The sequence below is a fragment of the Corvus moneduloides genome, chromosome 5 (assembly GCF_009650955.1).
Source record: "Corvus moneduloides isolate bCorMon1 chromosome 5, bCorMon1.pri, whole genome shotgun sequence".
Classification (NCBI taxonomy): Eukaryota; Metazoa; Chordata; class Aves; order Passeriformes; family Corvidae; genus Corvus; species Corvus moneduloides.
Genome location: NC_045480.1, coordinates 22,234,975 through 22,255,076, shown reverse-complemented (window position 1 = coordinate 22,255,076; position 20,102 = coordinate 22,234,975). Strand labels below are relative to the sequence as shown.

At 37.5% G+C, this 20,102-nt stretch overlaps 1 protein-coding gene across 4 annotated transcripts in view; it reads left to right on the top strand.

The window, feature by feature from the left end:
* The window catches only part of ARAP2 (ArfGAP with RhoGAP domain, ankyrin repeat and PH domain 2), a 125,001-nt gene extending 108,301 nt beyond the window's left edge, over positions 1–16,700 (top strand). For 3 of the 4 annotated variants that reach the window (XM_032109510.1, XM_032109511.1, XM_032109512.1), the window contains 5 exons: positions 3,352–3,434; positions 4,816–4,851; positions 5,332–5,395; positions 9,936–10,067; positions 13,394–16,700. In XM_032109510.1, the coding sequence (XP_031965401.1) occupies positions 3,352–3,434; positions 4,816–4,851; positions 5,332–5,395; positions 9,936–10,067; positions 13,394–13,744 (666 nt within the window). In that variant the 3' untranslated portion in view covers positions 13,745–16,700. Of the gene's footprint in view, positions 1–3,351; positions 3,435–4,815; positions 4,856–5,331; positions 5,396–9,935; positions 10,068–13,393 lie in introns of those variants that run through there. The other variant, XM_032109513.1, reaches the window with a different exon arrangement.
* The last annotated feature ends 3,402 nt before the right edge of the window (positions 16,701–20,102 follow it).

Sequence of the window (20,102 nt, the reverse complement as noted above, 5' to 3'; positions counted from 1 at the left end):
AGATATTAATCATGAATAATCTTGGTTTAATTTTAGTCATATTTAGAAGTGAATAGTAGGAAAACTTGACATTGCAGATGGAAAATTGTAGTTAATAAGACCACATGTACTAATTAATTTATAAATTCTCATTAACAGCAAATTAACTTTGTACATGCAGGTGGATACATTCTGTTCAGTGTTTCTCTTGTTCAAGAGCAATTATCAAAAACATTGAAAGTTTCTCTGAATACTGTATGTTAAATTACTATACTGTGCTAATTGACAGAAATAATTTACCCCTTTAATGTTCTGTTGCTAAGAGATAAGCTCACAGACAGACAAATGGCTCCCTCAAGGTGCATTATAGTGAGAAGTATGCAGTTGTTTAACTTAATAGTATGTTCTGCAGGGGTATTTCTTCATCCTGACAGTACCCTTCTTTTGAGCAGGAAATTACACAGGAGTACCAACCATAAAACTGTTGCGTGTTTTGTTGTTTTAAGTTTTCTTAAATGTGTCTCTTTTTCCATACTCTGGAGTGTTAGAAATTGAAAGCTGCAGAGTGGGAAATTGAGAATCCGGAGACAGTAAACACTAGGGAGTAGCTTTGTGTTCTGGAATTATAAGATTTGTTAAGTTGTTTGGTGTATTTTTTTCTAAATTGAAAGCTAAAACACTTGACCTAAAAGTACTAAAGTACTTTTGTGTAGTGTTGTGTTAAATATTAGTTTTGCTCTGTAGTAGTGTGCATGAGAACTTTATTGTTTCCTTTCCGCACTTCATCTTCTAGGCTCATTCAGTTCTCACACACAGTGTGGGTGTATGTCTGTTGTAGATTGCCTAAAGATAGTTTGTTCAAGAAGGAGCAAGGAAGGAACCTCAGGGCATTTCTGGTCCAACTTCCTGTGCACAGCAGGGATAGCAGCCAAGGTCGGGACATGTTGTGCACGGCTTTAATCAGTTAAGTCTCAAAAATCCCTGAGGATGAAGATTGCACAACCTTTCTGGGTAGCCTGTTGCCGTACATGACTGTCCTCATGGGGGGAAGTTTGTCTGTCCTTAGATGGAGTCTTTTCACATTATGGAGCGCCTCACTCAGTCTCCTTGGTAACTTCCCCTTAGGTGCAGGGCGCCTGCTGTTAGGTCAGCTTCTCCTCGCAGGGCAAGTGCTCCAGCCCCCAGCTGGCTTGGTGGGCTTCTGCTGAACCCTCTCCAGATTATTGATTCTCTTTTTTCTCTCAAGGAGTCAAAAGATGCAGTCACACAGTAATGAGGAAAGGAAGAGAATCACTCTCCTCCACCTACTCATTGTGCTTCTGCTAACTCAGGAAAAGGAGACCAACTTTGCTGTCAGGATGCACTGCTGGTTTATGCCCAGCTTGGCACCTACCAGCAGGCTCAGGTCCCTATCTGCAGAACTGACTCCCAATCTGTGTCAATTAAGGGTTTTTTTTCCTTCACTGTGTAAGAGTTATATTTTTATCATTGTTAAATTTCATGAGATTCCTGTTGTCCCATTTCTTTGTCCTGTATAGGTTCCTCTTAAAGTCCCAATGCTGGTGTCCTCCAGAAACCAGGTGGATTCCTTCTGTCTCAATGGGCTGCCCTTTCTGAAGATACCAGGAAAGACAAAGCCCTGCCCTCCCCATCCCCTGTCCCATAGTAGTCAGGATATGTTATCCAGAGACTTGTGTGGGTTGTTCGAAGACTTCATTTGCTTTTTTTTCACCCTGATTTAGCGGCCCCAGTGGCCTAATGGATGAGGGACTGGCTAAACTAAGGATTGTGGGTTCGAGTCAGTCAGCACAGCTTCACCAAGGGCAAGTCTTGCCTGGCCAACCTAGTGGCCTTCTATGATAAATTGACTATGTCAGTGGACAAGGGAAGAGTTGCAGCTGCCATTTACCTGAAATTCTGTAAAGCCTTTGACATGGTCCCCCACAATATTCTTTTCTCTAAATTGGAGAGGGATGGAATTGATGAGTGGACTGTTAGATGGATAAGAAAGTGGTTGAACGGTCACATCCAGAGGGTAGTGGTCAACAGCTCAGAGTCCTGATGAAGATCAATGACAAGTGGTGTCCCTCAGAGGTCCTTACTGGGACTAGTGCTACTAATTATATTTATTAATGACAGAAAAAGGGACTGAGTGCACCTTCAGTGAATTTGCAGATGACACCAAGCTTAGTAGTGTGGTTGACACACGTGGAGGACAGAATGCCATCCAGAAGGGCCTGGACAAGCCCTACAAGTGGGCCCATGGGAATCTCAGAAGGTTTAACAAGATCAAGGTGCTGCACCGCAGTTGGGGCAACTCATGATATTAACACAGGCTGGGGGATAAACAGGTCAAGAGAAGCCTGGCCAAGAAGGACTTGGGGATTCCAGTGGATGAGAGGCTGGACATGACCCCACCATGTGCACTCACAGCCCAGAAAGCCAAACGTGTTCTGGGCTGCATCCAGAGCACCGTGGGCAGCAGGGCCAGGGAGGGGATTCTGCCCCTCTGCTCTGCTCTGGTGAGACCCCACCTGCAGTGCTGCATCCAGCTCTGGGGTCCCAGCACAGGAAGGACATGGACCTGCTGGAGCGAGTCCAAGGGAGGCCACCAAGATGATTAGAGGGACGGAGGACCTCATCTACGAAAGAAGACTGGGAGAACTGGATTTGTTCAGCCTGGAAAAGAGAAGGCTTAGGGAAAACCTGTTTGTGGCCTTCTAGTACCTGAAAGGAGCCGACAAGAAAACTGGAGAGCATGTAGCAACAGGACAACAGGGAATGCCTTCAAACTGAGAGTAGGTTTAGATGGGATATTAGGAAAAAATTCTTTGAGGGTACTGAGGCACTGGAACAGGTTGCCCAGAAAAGCTGTGGATGCCCCATCCCTGCAAGTGTTCAAGGCCAGGCTGGATGGGGCTCTCAGCAACCTGGTCTAGTAAAAGCTGTTCCTGTCCATGGCATGGAGGTTGGAACTACATAATCTTTAAAGTCCCTTCTAACCCAAACCATTCTATGATCTGAAGAAAATTCTCACCATTCCATAGGAGAGGTTCTTTGACAGAGGGCAATCCCACTTCCTATCTTCCCTGTCTCTCTTGGAGAGTTTCATCTATAGCCCCACATCTTCATTATTCTAATTGTTTTACAGTTTTATGATTTCATGTGAACCTTAAGTTCTTAATTAGTCTGCTTCCAGTAATAGTGATTGGTACACTTCGTTAATGGCCAAGAAAGAGACAAAATAATTTAATGATGTGCTAGAAAAGAGGTGTGCGCTCCATGAAAGAAACTGAGCTGTGAAGTCAGTCATGTGGCATTTTCTCTTTGGCACATTCCTGGTACAATAATTAGAATCTACTTTATTTGCAGGCTAGCAAACCTGAAAAAGTGTTGCCTGTCAATTCTCTGAAGCTTTATCTTGGAGTGAAAAAGAAAATGAAGCCACCAACAAAGTAAGAATAGAAAAGAAAATAAACACTGTGTAAAAAGTATTGTAGTATCATCAAAAAAGGGTAGCATAGAACATTGTGGAAAAAGGAAAAGTCAAGAAGCCAATAGCAGTATGCTGAATTAAATTATCCCCTGTAATATTATTTGTTCTGTTCTTATATCTGTTTTCATGTTCCATGTTAACTAATCTGTGCTAGGAAATTACTTTATTGATTGGCTTTCTGTAATCTAAAGTGCATTTATTATCTCTTGTGAATATGTTTGCTCCTAGCTCACTTAGTTTTGTGGTATATGTCCTGCATGCCATTGGTACACACACTTTCCTTGCACCAAGTAAAAAGAGAGAAGAGAAAACCAGCTACTCATGGCCCTTAGTGGCAGTTCCTGTTGTTCAGCAGAGGATTTTCCTTTTTCAGGATCTTTGTTATTTTGATGTTTCTGCTAGCTGAAGACTACAGTGCCCTTTACAAACATCAGTGACTATCTCTCAGGAAAAGAGCAGTGAAAAATGACACCTGTTTTTCTCAGATGTTTCCAGTTCTTGTTCAGTCAAAGCTTTGAGATACTGAGACAATGCACATAGGATCTTCTCCCAGAGGGAGTCTAGGTTGGCTGTAGCCTTTAAACAGATCTGCTTGATCTTTTCCTTTACAGTTGCCAAATCAAAACACCCCAAAAAGGTCTGTGAATTTCAAAGCTTAGCCATGTTAAAAAAAAGTTGTTGGCTTTTTTGTATGGTTTTTTTTTTTAATTCAAGTGCAGAATGAGTAGGAGATTAGTCCAAAATAGGAGTAAAGAGATAATGTAAATGAGTCTTTGCAGGTTTTTTTTTTTTTTTTACGTTGAGGTTTCTTTTTAGTCTACTTTCAAAAGTAGAGCTTACCAAGTCTCTTCTGGATCTGCAGAATTGTCTGTTTCACCTCAGAGGCTTCATTGTGCACCCACTCCCATTTTGTTTCCCTTGCAATTATTAAATCATGTGATTCCTTTTGTTTATAGTACAAGCATAGCTCTCTTCTCTCTATGACTTCCACACTGTAGTGGACTCTTTACCAGGCAGTTTTATTTCCAGCAACTTTTAGAAGGCACAGCCACAGTAAAAATGGGGCAAGTAGTCAGCCATCATCTGCAGTGCTTTGCAATAACCCTTTGTCTAGAACAGAAAGTTCATTACCTGTGAATCAATTGTGAGAAAATGAGCAAAATCTATCCTCAAACCCACAACTTTATTCTGGATTTGCAGTACACGTTTAGACTTTGCAGCTTAATTTTATTTTTTTCAGATGAAAGAACTATATAAACATAATTAATCTCTGAGGTTTGAGGAATATGTCCCCACCTTGAGTTTATGGAACTAATTTTTGAAAATCATCTTTCTTTCAGCTGGGGACTTGCAGTATTTTCTGAAAAGCACCAGTGGTAGGTAAACATGAAACACATGCTTTGTTTAACTTCACTGTCTAATATTTGTTGAAAAATTCAATTGCAAAACAAGATTGTTTGAAAACTTATGGGCATTATTTTGCTTGCATGTTGAATTTAATTTTTGTGTTTTTAAGTAAATAAACTTTTAAAATTGATATGTTTGGTTCATCTTTTGGGTTTAGGTGTCTGGCTTACTTCTGTGGCCAGAAAGCAAACAGTCATAAAGTTAAAATGATAGATTTTAATCCTATGCACGTGCTTGAAATGAGGCACAGGCATTGTCTTCAGTGTAGGTAAAGTGATAATTTGAAGTATTTATATATGCCTGTTTTTTCTGGGAGTGTTAATAATAAATATAGACAGCGTGAATGAATGTAGCACTATTTGAAGTAGTTTAGAAGACTATTCTTTGATATGTTTAACTGTAACAGGAGTCTCCATTGTTTTTCATATTAATTATGTATTGTGTTCCAGGTATATATGTTGTGATGGGCAGGATGTGCAGATGGAGTGGATGATCAGCATTTTTATGGCACAGGTACTAATCTAATCAAAAAACGTAACTTATTCTGCTATTATGAAAATGCCATTGAATATGTATATGTTATATATAAGGTTCGTTGCCAAAGTTTCTGGAATACTTCATGCACTAAAAATGCCAAAAGGTGGGTCTTAGTCCATGACGACTATGAATGCTTTGAGAGCGAGTGAGAAGAACATTAGATTCTGAAATCATCTCCCCACCCCACCCTGCTGTGTTGTAGAGAAGCTGAGTAAAGAAGGACAATTATTTCCTTCGCAGACAGCTCTTTTGGGTGAAATTCTGGCCATTGACCTAAAGGGGGTGTCTGTGTGCCACAATACCTGAGTGCTATTGCTCTGCTCACTAGGTTGGATGCTGCTAAAGTAGTCTTGAAACAAGGGTGGCATGTTTAAAGGCACAGTGGTGTGAACTAGCCCTCTTGAAGAGCTGTGCCAATATGGCTTTATTTCTCTGGTATCCATGTTAGCTTAGTTAACACTGATAATTCATTGTGTTGGGTAGGCTTTATCTTAAATTAAGTACTCTTCTGCTTGCTATGGGATTGTAGGGAGGGTATATGTTTGAGTGACATATAACACGTTCTTAGAAATGGAGTTTAATATTTACACAGGAGAAGTGGAAGTAAGTGAGATGGGAAGAATTCAGATTGACAGGAGACTGGAACGTAGTTTAAGGTTTTAACAGGATTTTGTATCTGTCTCAGATTTTTCTTGTCTTTCCCATGACGTTCAAGGAGCTTTGCAGGATATCACTGTGAATAAACATTGCTAGATTTATGATTACCTGGGAGCTTTGAGTTGCATAACATGGGCTGAGCACAGACTTCTTAGAGGCTTTCTGAAACAGAATCTGACTTTCATAGATAGTAGTGCTAGAAGTATAATGCATGCCTTGAAACTAAGACTTCCAAATTCTCGTCTTATTCAGCTCCCCTAACTGAAATAGCTATTGTTGTTTCTATGGAAACATCTGGCATACATCTCATGGGTGTAACATGAGCAGTGTCACAGCAAATAGGCTCAGAGGTTATTGATACAGGAAACTTGGAAGTAACTCATGCAAGCTTGGTAACTGTTGAAGTCCTTTTGACATAAAATCACAGTAAAGGACAGTCTGTTAGAATTCTGCTCAGGCAGATGTAGAATGTTCATTTGACAATATAGATGAAAAACTGGGAGCCATTGCTCAATGTCCAGGATAATTTTTTCTAACAGAGAAAGAAAAAAAATTTCATGTGCATTAAAAAAAAAATTGCTATGAATTCATGCTATTATTTTTAAATCTTTATTCCAATGAATGAATAGTGCAATGAATTAGCAATACTACATTGAAAGGGTTTTTTGATTTGGCTTTGTCTTTTGTGGAAATTGTTGATTATTTCTTTTTACTGGCATTCTGTACATCAGTAAAATTGTCAGTCTATAAACTACATGAAAAATGATGTGCTAATGATGCAGATTTAGTGTTTTGTTCTTATTGCAGCCTACTACTTTGTTACAGAGAAAATCTCCTTAAGAATGCAATGCCTCATATTGGTAAAACTTTCTAAAAGATCTCTAAAAAGTTCTGTATCATACAGCAGCAGACAATTATTACCACATTATCCCATTTCTAAACCAGAAAACTGTAAATGTCAACTGAGGTTATTTCTAGTTATAATTTTCAAGTTGAGACCATCTTTAGGGAAGTCAGCTTGGTATTTTACCTTATATGTTGTTGCTGTATTTGAACATGTTAGAGAGACTTCACGCAGCACATTTTCTTTGTCAGTGGAATAACTTAGATTGGAAATTGAAAAATACTGTAAAATCAGTTTTGAAGTATTAAGACATTGACATTTAATCATCTTGTGCAATTAAGAGGGACATAAACCAATATTGCTGTGTTCCTGAGTGCTTGAACAGAGTAAGGCTTTATTAGTAATTAATATCAGTCAGATAGTAGTACTATTGTTATTTTTGTCCTGTTTTCTGATAATGCTTTCTCCTGTAGTATAAGTAGTGCAGAGTATATAAATAGCAAAGTGTAGGTACTGCTGTAATCTAGTGATAAGAGTACTTTTGCTACAGGTGATCAAGTTAACCCAGAGGTTATTAATCTTCTGTTCCAAGCTGGTAAATACTAATTGTTTGAAGTAGGACCAATGTTTCTTTCAAGATCTATGCAAAACCATCCTGAAAAGCGTGGCTGAAACTTGGTTCTTGAATTCTATAGTAGTTCTATACGAAATCTCTTAAGAGCATGCATAGCATACAGTTGGAAGTAATTAATTGGTGTGAAGATGGACACAATAGTATTCTTTCAGTTTCCTTGCCTTTGATCAGCTGGAGGCACATTATACTACCATGAGGTGCAGTTGAACAGAGGGGTCAAAACTATGAATAAATACATTTTTTATGTGGCCTAATACGTTGCTAGTATTTCTGATATACTTTCTCGGAGTTCTATTTTAAGAAATGTTACAGGCACAAAAGGGAAATCAGGCTGCTTAACTGACAGGGATGGTTTCCTTAGGCTTGCTGGGAATTAAGGCAGACAGTTTTCTTCAGAAGCTGATTAAAGTTTCTCCATTGCTTTCTGGATTACGTTTGCTTGTTCTGTCTTGATCCACAATAAACTGATTTTGGTTGGCAAGAGCTGCTCTTTCAGATAATACCTTCTCATTTCATTTGAAGAAAATGTTTTTAGTGGTCACTGGAGAGAACTCTTATCACAGACTTTTGTGTCACCCTCGTCAGTACCATCTGTGAGAATTTTTTACTCTATCAGGATGTGAGTCTGTAAAATACTTTTTCTAAATTTGGAACTGGGACTTCCAATTTTTATTCTGCCATCATGGCTTTATAATGGTAATGCTGTTTTTACTTGCAGACCACCTGCAAATATGATCATAGCTCCACATCTGTTTTTTTAAATATAGTCTTGAAGAGACTGCTTCATGGTTTTGCAGTCCTGGCTTGCCGGTTTCCTGCAAAGTTGTGCCGATTTAGCTGTAGGCCTTGGACATCCTCTGTGATTCACAGAATCTCATGTTGATGATTTTTCAGTAAAATAGTATTATAATACCTTGTCCTCAAATTTGTCTTTCTGGTTTCCATTAACATTACCTGAAGACTGTGAGCTCATGTGCTCAGATTCGAAATATTCAGTAAGTAATTTATGGTTTTTTACTTCCCTTCTCTTCCCAGGCTTGTTTTTCACTCAGAGTGAAACTTCGCATTTCAGCCCAAGACTGACCTATTTCAGTTGAGCTAAAGCAAAGACTTCTATTGAAACCAGATCTGCATGTTTGTAGATTGCATTTTGGATAATGCATGTTGTTATCATAGGTTAAACAATTATTTTCTCTAAAGTATTAATATAATTTTTCACAAAATCGCAGAATCAATTAGTTTGGAAAGGACCTTTGAGATCATTGAGTTAAACCTATGACCTAACACCACCTTGTCAACCAGACCATGGTGCTGAGTGCTACACGTAGTCTTTTCTTAAACACCTTCAGGGATGGTGACTGGTGACATTCCAATGTCTAATCAACCTCTTTGCGAAGAAACTCTTCCTAATATCCAACCTAAACCTTCCCCAGTGCAGTTTAAGACTATTTCCTCTCATCCTGTCACTTGTTACCTGGGAGAAGAAGCCCATCCCCACCTGACTACACCCCCCTCTCAGGCAATTGTACAGACCAATCTGTTCCCCTCTGAGCCTCTTTTTCTCCAGGCTAAACAACCCCTGATCCCTCAGCTGCTTCTCATAAGCCTCATAAGCCCCATTGCCCTTCTCTGGACATGCTCCAGCACTTCAATGTCTTTCTTGAAGTGAGGGGCCCAGGACTGGGCCCAGAACTTGAAATGTGGCCTCATCAGTGCTGGGTACCGGGGGACAATCCCTGCCCTGGTCCTGCTGGCCACACTATTGCTGACACAAGCCTTTGGCCTTTGGCCTTCTTAGCCACTTGGGCACATTCTTGCTCATGTTCAGCAGGCGTGGACCAGCACCGCCAGGTACTTTTCCACTGGGCCACATTTGAGTCAGTCTGCCCCAGCCTGTAATGCTGCCTGGGCTTGTTGTGGCCCCAGTGCAGGACCCTGCACTTTGGTCTTGAACCTCAACAAGAAACACATTTTGAAACACTTGTGTGTTGGGGTAATTTTATCTTATTTCAGAAATTTTTTTTGAGACTCCTGAAAGCATACTTCGGTGGAATTTTGAAATTGTGAAACAAGTCAATATGTATGTCGCATTTGATGATATCTTCTATTTTTTGTAGATAATTAGAATAATATTAGGGAAGGAAGATGTTTGATACAGGACAATTATGTAGAGACAATTTGGTTCTGTTCACTCAACATTGTGCAGCACTTATGAAATATTAATATAATTATAAGCATCATAAAGTTTCCCCTTTCTCCCACAACAGGAGGGCATGGTGGTGTGCGGTATATAGCTTTTTCCAAGGGAGTTTTACATACCAAAGAATGTTGTGTATTTATGAAATTCCACACTGAAAATAAGGAATAATTTTGTTCTTTAGCATGCAGATACATGGCCACCTGCTGGAAAAGCAAGAAAACAGTCCATAACTAAAAGTCCAAAGATCCGAGGCTTACCACTAATTCCCATTCATCAGGAGAAGAACACTTGTAAAATCAGAGGGAATACAGAAGTAAGTGGGGTTTAATCTTGATGTAGAACTTCTAACCACAATGTTGTAATATTAAGTATTCCAATAATGATGAACTCTCTAGAGCTGGATAAATATAAAATGTAGATGTTCTTATTATCAATGTCTCTTCCAATATTTTGTCATTAAAGAAACATTTAGGACAATTAATATAAAAAAGCTATTGTAGTCTCAACTTGTGTAACCTCTCTGGCTGTTCAGTAAATCATAATGGACTTCTATTTGTGCTGGTTTTTTTTTTCAGTAGAGATTGTTCATTAGGAGTAAGACTTTTAGCTGGAAATATTGTGCACATTATTACAGTGCACTTTATGACGGGTTTTTTAAATAAGATCGTTGAAAACTGTCCTGCATGCATATCTTACAGTATCTTTTCTTCTGTCTAAAATAACTGCGCTGTTATAGTTATCTACTCTGTGACTATAATGGAAAAGCTTAGATGGAACTAACTTTGATACATTCAAGTTGTACTATAATTAGTCTCAAAGAAGAATAAGAGGCTTTAGTTACAACTCTTTGAATAGACTGAGCTTTGTTACTACATTATGTGCACTAGTGATATATCTGAACCTTATATTAGCTTGAGATTACTTTCTGGTATCCACATAGAGATACTGATGCCTGTGGGATGAACTTACTTGCCTTACTTCCAGCTGAGGTGAAGCAGTGGAGGTAATGTTCTACTTGAGAATAGTAGTGGTAACTAGCCTGACTGCAGCAGTGAATAACTGTTGCAACAGTTGGTCCTTTGACTGCAGCAGTATTATTTCTTGCACATGTTAGAACATTTTGAAGGGAGGTAGTTAATATGGGATGTGTTATCACCACTAACAGAGATGATGGTTCAGGTACAGAGTGGTAACGTTGATTTGTTTCCATGGTAAACTAAAAGCACAAGGCAGGCATAGTGCTTTATGTAAAACACAACTCCATCTTGTGTTACACTTTCTTCCAGAAAGAATTTCTGCTCTGCCTAACTACAAGAGTATAATACCATGTGAATATAAATATTTTGTAATTTGTTTACAAACTTTCATATTTTGTTTAATTTATCCTTTTTAACCTTCTCTCAAAAAGTATTTTTGCAATTTTTTACGAGTTCTTTCTGATGCTTATGTTTTCAAACTTCTTTGATGAAAGTAAATCATAGGTCTTGTCAGTCAAAAAACTTCATAACGCTTAGGTGTGTCTCTTACCTGTTCCTTATGCAAGTACAGTCGAAACCTCTAGCACATGCTTTGAGATGGCTACAAATTCAGACATTCTAGGATAAAGGTTTTATTGGATTTTGAGCTTCCTGATAAAAAATCCTTAATGCCTTATAGTACCGTATGTATTATTTTATTTCTTTTTTTGTGGATAATTTGCTTCATTAGGGAGGACTAAAGTTTTGTACACTGCAACTTTGAGGAAGTCTGAGTTTAAACTTAAAAGCAGAAATCCACAGTCTTCATTATTTATGCCATGACTAGATCTAGGGAATTTTTATGCAAAAGGTATTTGCATACTTTAGGAAGGTTAACACAAAAACACATAATGAAAAATAAAAACTAATGCTTTCTTTACATGGAAAGCTAAAACTGGAATGAGCAGTAAAATAGTGGTAGAGAGTCTATATATGACACAGTTTATTAAGAAGAAATACTATACCCCAGTGGAGTCGGTTAAAAAAAAGATGTACCATTGGGAGACCACACCTTCAGTCTTTCCATGAATTTGAGTACTCCAACATGCAATAATATCTCCATTTTAAAGCATTAGAAAGTAATAACAGAACAAGCATTTTCTGAAACATGCTGGTTTATGGGAAATGGATGTCTGTTTACAGATCAATGTGTAAACTTGTAGTAGAAATGGGATCAATTTATACAGGCAGGAAAAGAGACTGAAAGTTTTTCAAACAGTGGAAAAAGTGATGTCTTCATGAGAGGAAGATGAGTGGGGGGAAAAGAACCCCAAACCACTAAAGGTCAAACATACTCAGAAACTGAGTTTAATATTAATATTTTTTGCTAAAATGGCTATATTGAATGTCTGATTTTTCCCCATTACTGGAAGCAATTTTATTGTGTGTTAACAAGATAAATGTGTAACACCAAAGGTTTGAAAGACTCAAAACCTAAGAATCCTAATAATAAATAGAACCAAAACATTTTGGTTATTTCTATACCATTTGTTGTATATGTGGCTATTTAAAATATGTGTATTTTTCATACGGAATTATTTAATTGGAATAGAAATACATTGCTGTGTATCTGCAGGAAGTATTTGATGTTATTTCAAAATATGAGAAGACTGAGGAATGAGGAAAAACCTTTTCTTTCAAGCAAGGCCGAATACCATACTCACAATAGGTCGTACAAGAAAGGCCTACAAGAAGGCCCAAACCGTTCTATAATTCTGTGTATCTAAACTATCTCCTTCCTAGTGTTTGAGTAGTTTCTCATGTTTGTGTTAACATATAGGAGGTATTAAGATTCCAAGGAACAAGTTGCCTATATGCTCTGGATAAATAACTCCATAAAAAATGCAGTCAAACTGAACAAGTTCCACAGAGGAAATACAAAAAGAACCAAAGTTTCCCTCAGTTTCCTCTACCTTCTGGTAGTCAAAAAAGATGCCACACATGAAAGAAGAATTCCAGGACCTACTTTTCTTTTAGAACTACCAGACTTTTCCACAAAAGGAATGTTCTCACTACTGCCACACCAACTGAGCAGCCAGAATACAATAATGCAAATTTAGATGCAGCATCTGATTTACCTTTTATTTTTTACAGCTTAAGAAGTTGAAAACAGCCCACCAATATGCAATTTAAAAAAGCAGCCAGTCTTTATAATTTATCAGTTGCTGAAAATGTTTATGTGATTAAATTATCTTTCCTATATTCATGTTGCTCAGTCATTACTTTATCAAAATTGCATTATACACAGTTGCATTCATTCCATCAAACAATTCTGAGTCTTTAAGAGTATATGGATCTTTTGTAAAACATTAAAATTTAGTCTACTGTGGTAGAATGAAAAATCAAATTGTGATTCTATGAAAAAAAATGTCTTCATTGTCATGGTGCATGATTTATGTAAATTTGAGGAGTATCACTAATTGAGAAATTCCTCACTAAAAATGCTTGCTAAATGATAATAGCACAATTGTGGTAATTTAAAACTGACTTTACTGTCTCAGCTCTTGAGTAAAATTAATTTTTTTTCTTTAGAACTTAAGTGAAACTAATGACCAAAAGTTGCAATGTAATTATTATTTAATGTGGTGTTAATGAACTTATTTCTCTTTGCTTGTTTGGTAAGAATATAGAACTACAAACTGGAAAATCAAGATTTGGTGAACATCATGATAATGAACTTCTGGAAGAAAGAAAAAACTTGAAAGAAAAAGCATCTATTGTGGCACAATGTTTGGAAAGAAAGGAGGAGAAAGTGCGAAATCATGCAAAAACACATCGAAACTTGATTTCTGAGGATGATGCAAGCTCAGGGATGACTGAACTACACCAAAAACCACATAAGACACCGAAGAAAAATAAAACCAAAACAAACAAAACTACTTTGGAATTAGATAGCAAATTGCCATCAAATGTGATTCAGGAACTAAATACAGTGCTGCAGAAGAACAGAGCACTTCATGAAACCTCCAGCTGATTTCCTGAGCCTGAAGTGTAATATTTACATATATATATATTCTTGTGTTATATACATATACATATATATATATTCTTGTGTGTGTGTTTTCTGTTCAAAAGTAGTCTGTTTTGATGTGTGTAGTTTGTACAGTGCAGAGGAAATACATTTGTTTGTATGCAGCTACTGATTTTGTGTATGTGTATGCCCCATGTTATAATTTTAAGACTGAGCTGGAAGAACTGATTATGTAAAACTCCTGAAGTTTGGAAGGCTTTCTGTGCAGTGAAAGGACACCAGGGTTCTGTCAATTTTTTTTGTTGTTGTTTGTTTCAGATTTTGTTTGATATAGGGATTCTAAGAACTGTCAAAACCTTTTGCTCTGTTTTTACTCTGTACTACCTTGTAAATACTGGAGAGATATCTTTGAAAGACAAGTTATACTCTGAAATTCATACTATTGGCCTGCAATATTTTTAATTGTCTAACACTGTAAAAATTAGTAACATCTGATTTGAAATTGATTTTGGTTGGGTTTTTTGTTTGTTTGTTTGTTTTTATTTAAGGAGAAAATTAGTATTTGCTTCCATAAAATTGTCCACTGACAAGGCATCATGTGAAAGAATCAGAAGGGAGAGAAATGTAGTAGGTGAGACAATGTATTAATTCTTGTATCTTGAAACTGTGTCTCTATGGTGTACATCTGATTATGACATCTAAGTAATGAGACTGTTGAGGAGGACAAAAGAAGTCTTCAAAGCAACATCTAATTTTAAAGGGTACGTGAACTGGAAGAACAGCATCATCTCTGTGCTCAATGGGCTGTTTTCTAAAGAGGCCTTAGTTAGCTCAGGGTGACAAAGGCAGGCTTTTCTGTTGCTGTTTGCATAGAGCTTGCTTGGTGCTAACAAAGTTGCTGACCTCCCATGAGTATTTAGTATTTAAATGAGAAATTAACTCCTTTAAGAGAAAATGGTCCCCACACAAACAAATCAGAATGGTACCATCACACTCAATTAAGAAGTGCCAAATCCTAAATGGGGAAGAGATTTACCCCTCTCTTTACCATGAGGACAGAGATGAATTGTATTCTGTTTGCAGGGACTAGGAAATGGTTGTACTACAACTGTAGCACTGCTCTTCTGCCTATGGGGGCAGGTCCCAGTGTTGCCGAACAGCCTCACTTCCTGCCTTCTTAGTATGTAGCTAGCAGTTCCTGAAGATATGTGATGTAGAACAGTACAGCTATTTTGATTTTTAGGCCCAGAGTTCCCTTAAATTTAATAATCAGCATTGCTCTTAAAAAAAAAAAAAAACAAAACTATTCAAGGAATGAAATTATTTTCATTTGTTTTTCAGATCATATCACTTATGCCTTGGAATTGCTGCCTTCTTGCCTCATGGCATATCCATTTTTACTTTGTTCTGTAACAGCTGGATGGGCAAAAGGCACTGCTGTGCCGAGGCTGTTTCCAGGTGTTGTAGATGCTGTCTGGTTGAGCAGCAGGACCAACAGACGAGAGCACTAATGAGCTCGCTCACATGGCGCCTTTGCTTCAAGGGAGGCACTAATAAGAGCATCTGCTTGTTTCTGCTGCTGTCCCTTTTGTGGTCTGACTAGCCAACACTGTCACAGATTTTCACCAGCCTTTTAAGAACTTACTGATGCCTTTAGTGTTTGATTGGAACTGGCCAGATCTCCTAAGGTAGAAGAGAGGAAGCACAGAAGCAGTATGCTCACTTATTCCCTCTTCTATTTTTGGTAGTCACAGGTGCCGTTAACATTCTCACATCATTTACTTCTATTCTTGATTGCATTGAGCAGCTTAATTGGAAAAATAATTTGTTTGATTGAAGAAATTAGGCAAGTGACTCAAATAATGTATCTGGCAACTCTGCTAGGAAGTACAGAGGAAATGAGATCAAACTCAAATACTTTATAGTTGTATTTATTATTCTGGAATGTAGCACTGACAAAGCAAGTCTAGACTTTTAGACTTTGCACTTACCTTATTTGAGCAGTTGTTAAAACTGAAAAAAGTCTGTAGATGTTAGTTTTCCCAGTGCACTATTGACTGTTTTGCTACCTTCACTTTTTAATTGAGCCTGTTCTAATCACTGAGGCCCTGTCTCAAGAAAGCATATCAGCCTGAACTTAAATTGCATTGATTAAAGCTGGTGCTTAACGTTAACACATTCTTAAATGCTGATTTGAATTGGGGCGTAATGCCAGTAGGAGAAATTACTTTATCTTCTCTCAGGCTGGACCTGAATGTACTATTTGCAGTTGTACTTTTATTTGCAGATATTTCTCAGTATTGAGTTATGGTTCCTATATTGTTTATCTTTTTATTGGGTCCTTAAAAATGACATTCACTTCACTGCTGAAAGCCTCATGCATCATTTAAGCCACTACACTAATGGAATAAATGGAGCAGTGGAAGAGGTTTTGTGCATTGAAGTGAATATCCATGAAGAAAATGCTTTGTGTATTTTTATTGGTTCTAAGGACTACAGAAACACTTGCTCTATTTCAAAACCATATCACAGATAAATTATCTGTATAACTGCTGCTAACAGGCCATAAAAATCAAGAAGATGTTTAATAAAATGTGTTCAAATTTGGGGTTGTATGTATACATACACAAAGACACATAATGTGCATACATTTATGTGCACGTTTACAGAGGCACACTGAATGGTGACAGTGTTAGCACAAGTAACACTTACTTGGGGAAGTAGAAATTAAATTTGCAATTAATTATTTTAAATAGGTATCAAAGTTTTGGACTGATCATCCAACACATTATTGTTGCACTACATGTTTCAGACTGATCTAAGACCCGCAGAATAAATGTGGTTTGTTGCAATATCTTAATGGCTGCTGATCTTTTGTTGTTCCTGTGCCATGTTGAGGACTGGTAAAGTGTAATTTTCAGAGAATTGTAATTATTTGAATAAATGCTATTTCTCAGAATGATGAATCTGGTGATGGATTTTTTTCAGGAAAAAAAATCAGTAAGAATGTTAAAAAAATAAATTCTGTGTGCCCATATGAAAGTTATTGAATAACCTGGTAAGAGCTTACTTTCTCATCTGCAAAATGAAGTTAAATGGGAGACCAATATTTTATGTACAGGCCTATAACAGTGAGAAGACTAAGAGTAATATCTTAATAAATCATAGTAAATCTCAGGTTCATCATTACCTTGTTACACTTCTGCAACCATGATAGGTAGGTGTAAAGGTGACGTGTAACCAGTGTTTATATTGTTTAACATAATGCCTGTTTTCTGTGTGTGTTTTTTCACATATATTAGGATGGGTGAGGGAAACAATGAAAACCCAAAATGAAATACAAACTAGATTCTTTGTTTTCTTTTTCTTTACTTGAGATGGATATTGTGTGCTATTTTAGAATTATTCTTTGAAACAGATCTCTTTCTGAGGTGCTATTTTGGGATGCCAGTTCAAAAGAGCAGTCTGACTAATAGGTTTTGTGCCTCAGCAGAGACTGCTTTAGTGTGGAGTCGGATTTCACCAGCTGAGATCTACAGAATGTGTTCATGCAGACCTTACCTTTACTGTGAGTCGGGTTGAGATGCAATTTTTGCATTAAAAGGTTTTGCAAGTGTTATCCAATAATCTGTCCAGTGGGGAAAGGCTATCCCCAAAGATTTCTTCAGTTAATGGGGAAGGCTTGGCCATATGGTTGATTTTTGTTTCTTCTTTGGGAAGAGCTCTGGGCTGTTCTGCCTAAGGCAAGTTGTTAGGATGCCTCCAGTTCTGTCTGCCAGAGGCACCCCTGCGGTGCCTTTTGCTGTCATATATTGGGGTAGTTTTAGACTGCTCTGGAGATACAGGCTTATCTGAGGGTAAAAGTTACAGGAATTTTATCTCACTACTATGATTTTTCTCTCCCCTGATACAGTGCTGGCACAGTTGTGTTCCTTTGAGTGCTGCCAGGTTAGCACCACCTCCACAGCTCAAATTCCAGATTAAGAAGTCTAAGAAAAAATTTACATTCTCTGCTGGGGGTAGGGGTGGTGCCTGCAGGAGTAAGGAAGTAAGGGGTGCATCTCTCACTGGCTGTGACACTTTGTCATAGGCTACCCAGTTATATCAACTCTGATTTTTATATCATGTTTTCCAGTGCATTCTGTTTCAGTGGGAGAGTCAGCTATCAGACTTGGCTTGAATCTGAACTAGAACAGCTTCAATTCTGCTTGAGTCCAAATGGAAACTAAAAAAAAAAAAAAAAAAAAGAAAAAAAAAGTACTGATTCAAGTCCCTGTTTTGAGCTCTAAAAATTTTTTTTTGATTTGGGCTACTTAAGAGAAATTGTGCTTCCAGTAACTTACATTGGGAAACCTGAACTATGTATGTGTGGGGTAGAAACAGACTACCTTGATGGACAGATTGAATGTATTCCAAGTTGAATTGTTTGCAAAAATATGTAGTCTTGCAAAACTGAACCTACTGTGGCAAGGTTGCCTGGGATGATTCAGAATTCTTCGATTCCTGCTTCTGAATCACTGGAGGGTTCATCTGTGCTGTCAAAAAATGCAGTATTTGTTAAACTCAGTGTTAAACTCAGAGACTAGACTCTCCTATGTAAAAAGGAAGAAAGCCTCTCAAAGTTTTTTCAATGGTTCACAGTCAGTTTGGAGATGGCACTGCTTTGCTTGCAGCTCCACTGAAAATGGGATCCATTTGCAGCTCAGTTAAGGGGAAAAACAGTCCTGCTATTTTAGCTATTACCACTGCTGTAGCTTAATGGTCTAGTTATTGTCTTTGCTGAAATTTCTTTGAGAATATTTCTGTTATGCTTTGCCACTCATCTTTCACTAGAAATTTGTGATGATCTGTGGTACTGATGAGGAAGAAGGATGTGGTTGTTAATACCACAGCTGCGGTAGACAATTGTATCTTCCTGCTTACCTGTACTTTCACTGCAGTTCAGAATTTTGCTTAGTCTACCTGACCATATTGAGCCCTGCCTCTTTCTGCTCAAGACCCTGTTCTGTGTCTTACACTCTGGAACATCCTAATCTTGAAGGTATTTTATATATACCCTCCCACTCTGGTCTAATTTATGATTCAAATTTTAGCCATTTAGATCCCATGACATCTCTGAATTTTTTTTTTGCCTTTGTTTGCAGATAGTATGTGCATTATGGTCAAGACCATTATGTCAAGGTTGCCTTAACCTTTTTCTTAAGTCCTGGTAGAGATCTTCTCAGTGCTACCTTAGAGAAGGGGATTTCACAGAAGTAACTGAGAGAGAGAGGTTTAGATGTTGGCCAATAGGTATTCCAAAGTTCTGTAACCCATTCCTGTAAATGCTTCTGAAGATCTTCTACATAGTTACATTTTTAGTCCTCAGAAAATCAGAAGGCAAACTAAAACAAATGTACTCCTTTGCCTTTTAAAATTATTTTAGGTCAGTTCCTTAATGATCCTATAATATTTGTTGTGCCTGGTAATAACACAGTTACTTGGAAATTATACCTTTGGCTACATAAACAGTAAAGTATTTTCTTTCAAATTTAATTAGCATTGGTTTGTCCAGTACTGCAGACAGTTTAAGAACTAATAGGTTGAGGTTTTCTCTATGTAGGAGTTTTCTACATCATTTTCTCCCCACCTACATTTACAATATGTTTCATTTAAAAGCAGATAATTTCTTTGTTTTTTACTATCTTGGCTTTATAAATCTATTTAAATTACAGCATGATTGAACTATCATTTCTTCAAATAGACTGTAGCCCTTAGCATTTAGTTTGTTGTGTCTTAGTAGTTTATGCTTTTGATGGGTGTCCAGCACTTTCGTTTGCTTTCAGAGTGTCTCTTTTTCCCACTGTTTACTCATTTATCGTACATATTGGAACTGTTAAAGCTCATTGGATGATAAATATTTTAAACTGCATATAACAGTTCTGAGGTCTTCCCAAGCTGTTACAGGTAGAACATCCTTCACTTGAGGATCCTTGCAGGCTTTCCTTCCAGGGGAAATCAAGTTTCATGAGAGATTACTAAAATTTTATGTAGGATAATGTCTTGGAATCTTGGTTAGATCACTGAGTAGAACAACAGTACATTTTGTCCATAACCTGTAGGTAGTTGGATTAGTTCCCTTTGTGTCACTTCTTGATCTTATATAGCACAGCCTGGTCAGGTAAATGAGGTTTGAAAATGTTTGCATAGGATCTGTTCTAAGAACTAGAATACAGAAAGCCAAGTATGAAGTATCTCTAAAATAGCAATAAATCTGACCATTAGTTTAAGAAAGTTTCTGGTTTTACTCATTAAATAGCAAATGCATCTTCATTGGTTTTTTTCCTTTCAGATTTTAGAGAAGAGTTCTAAATAGCTTGAG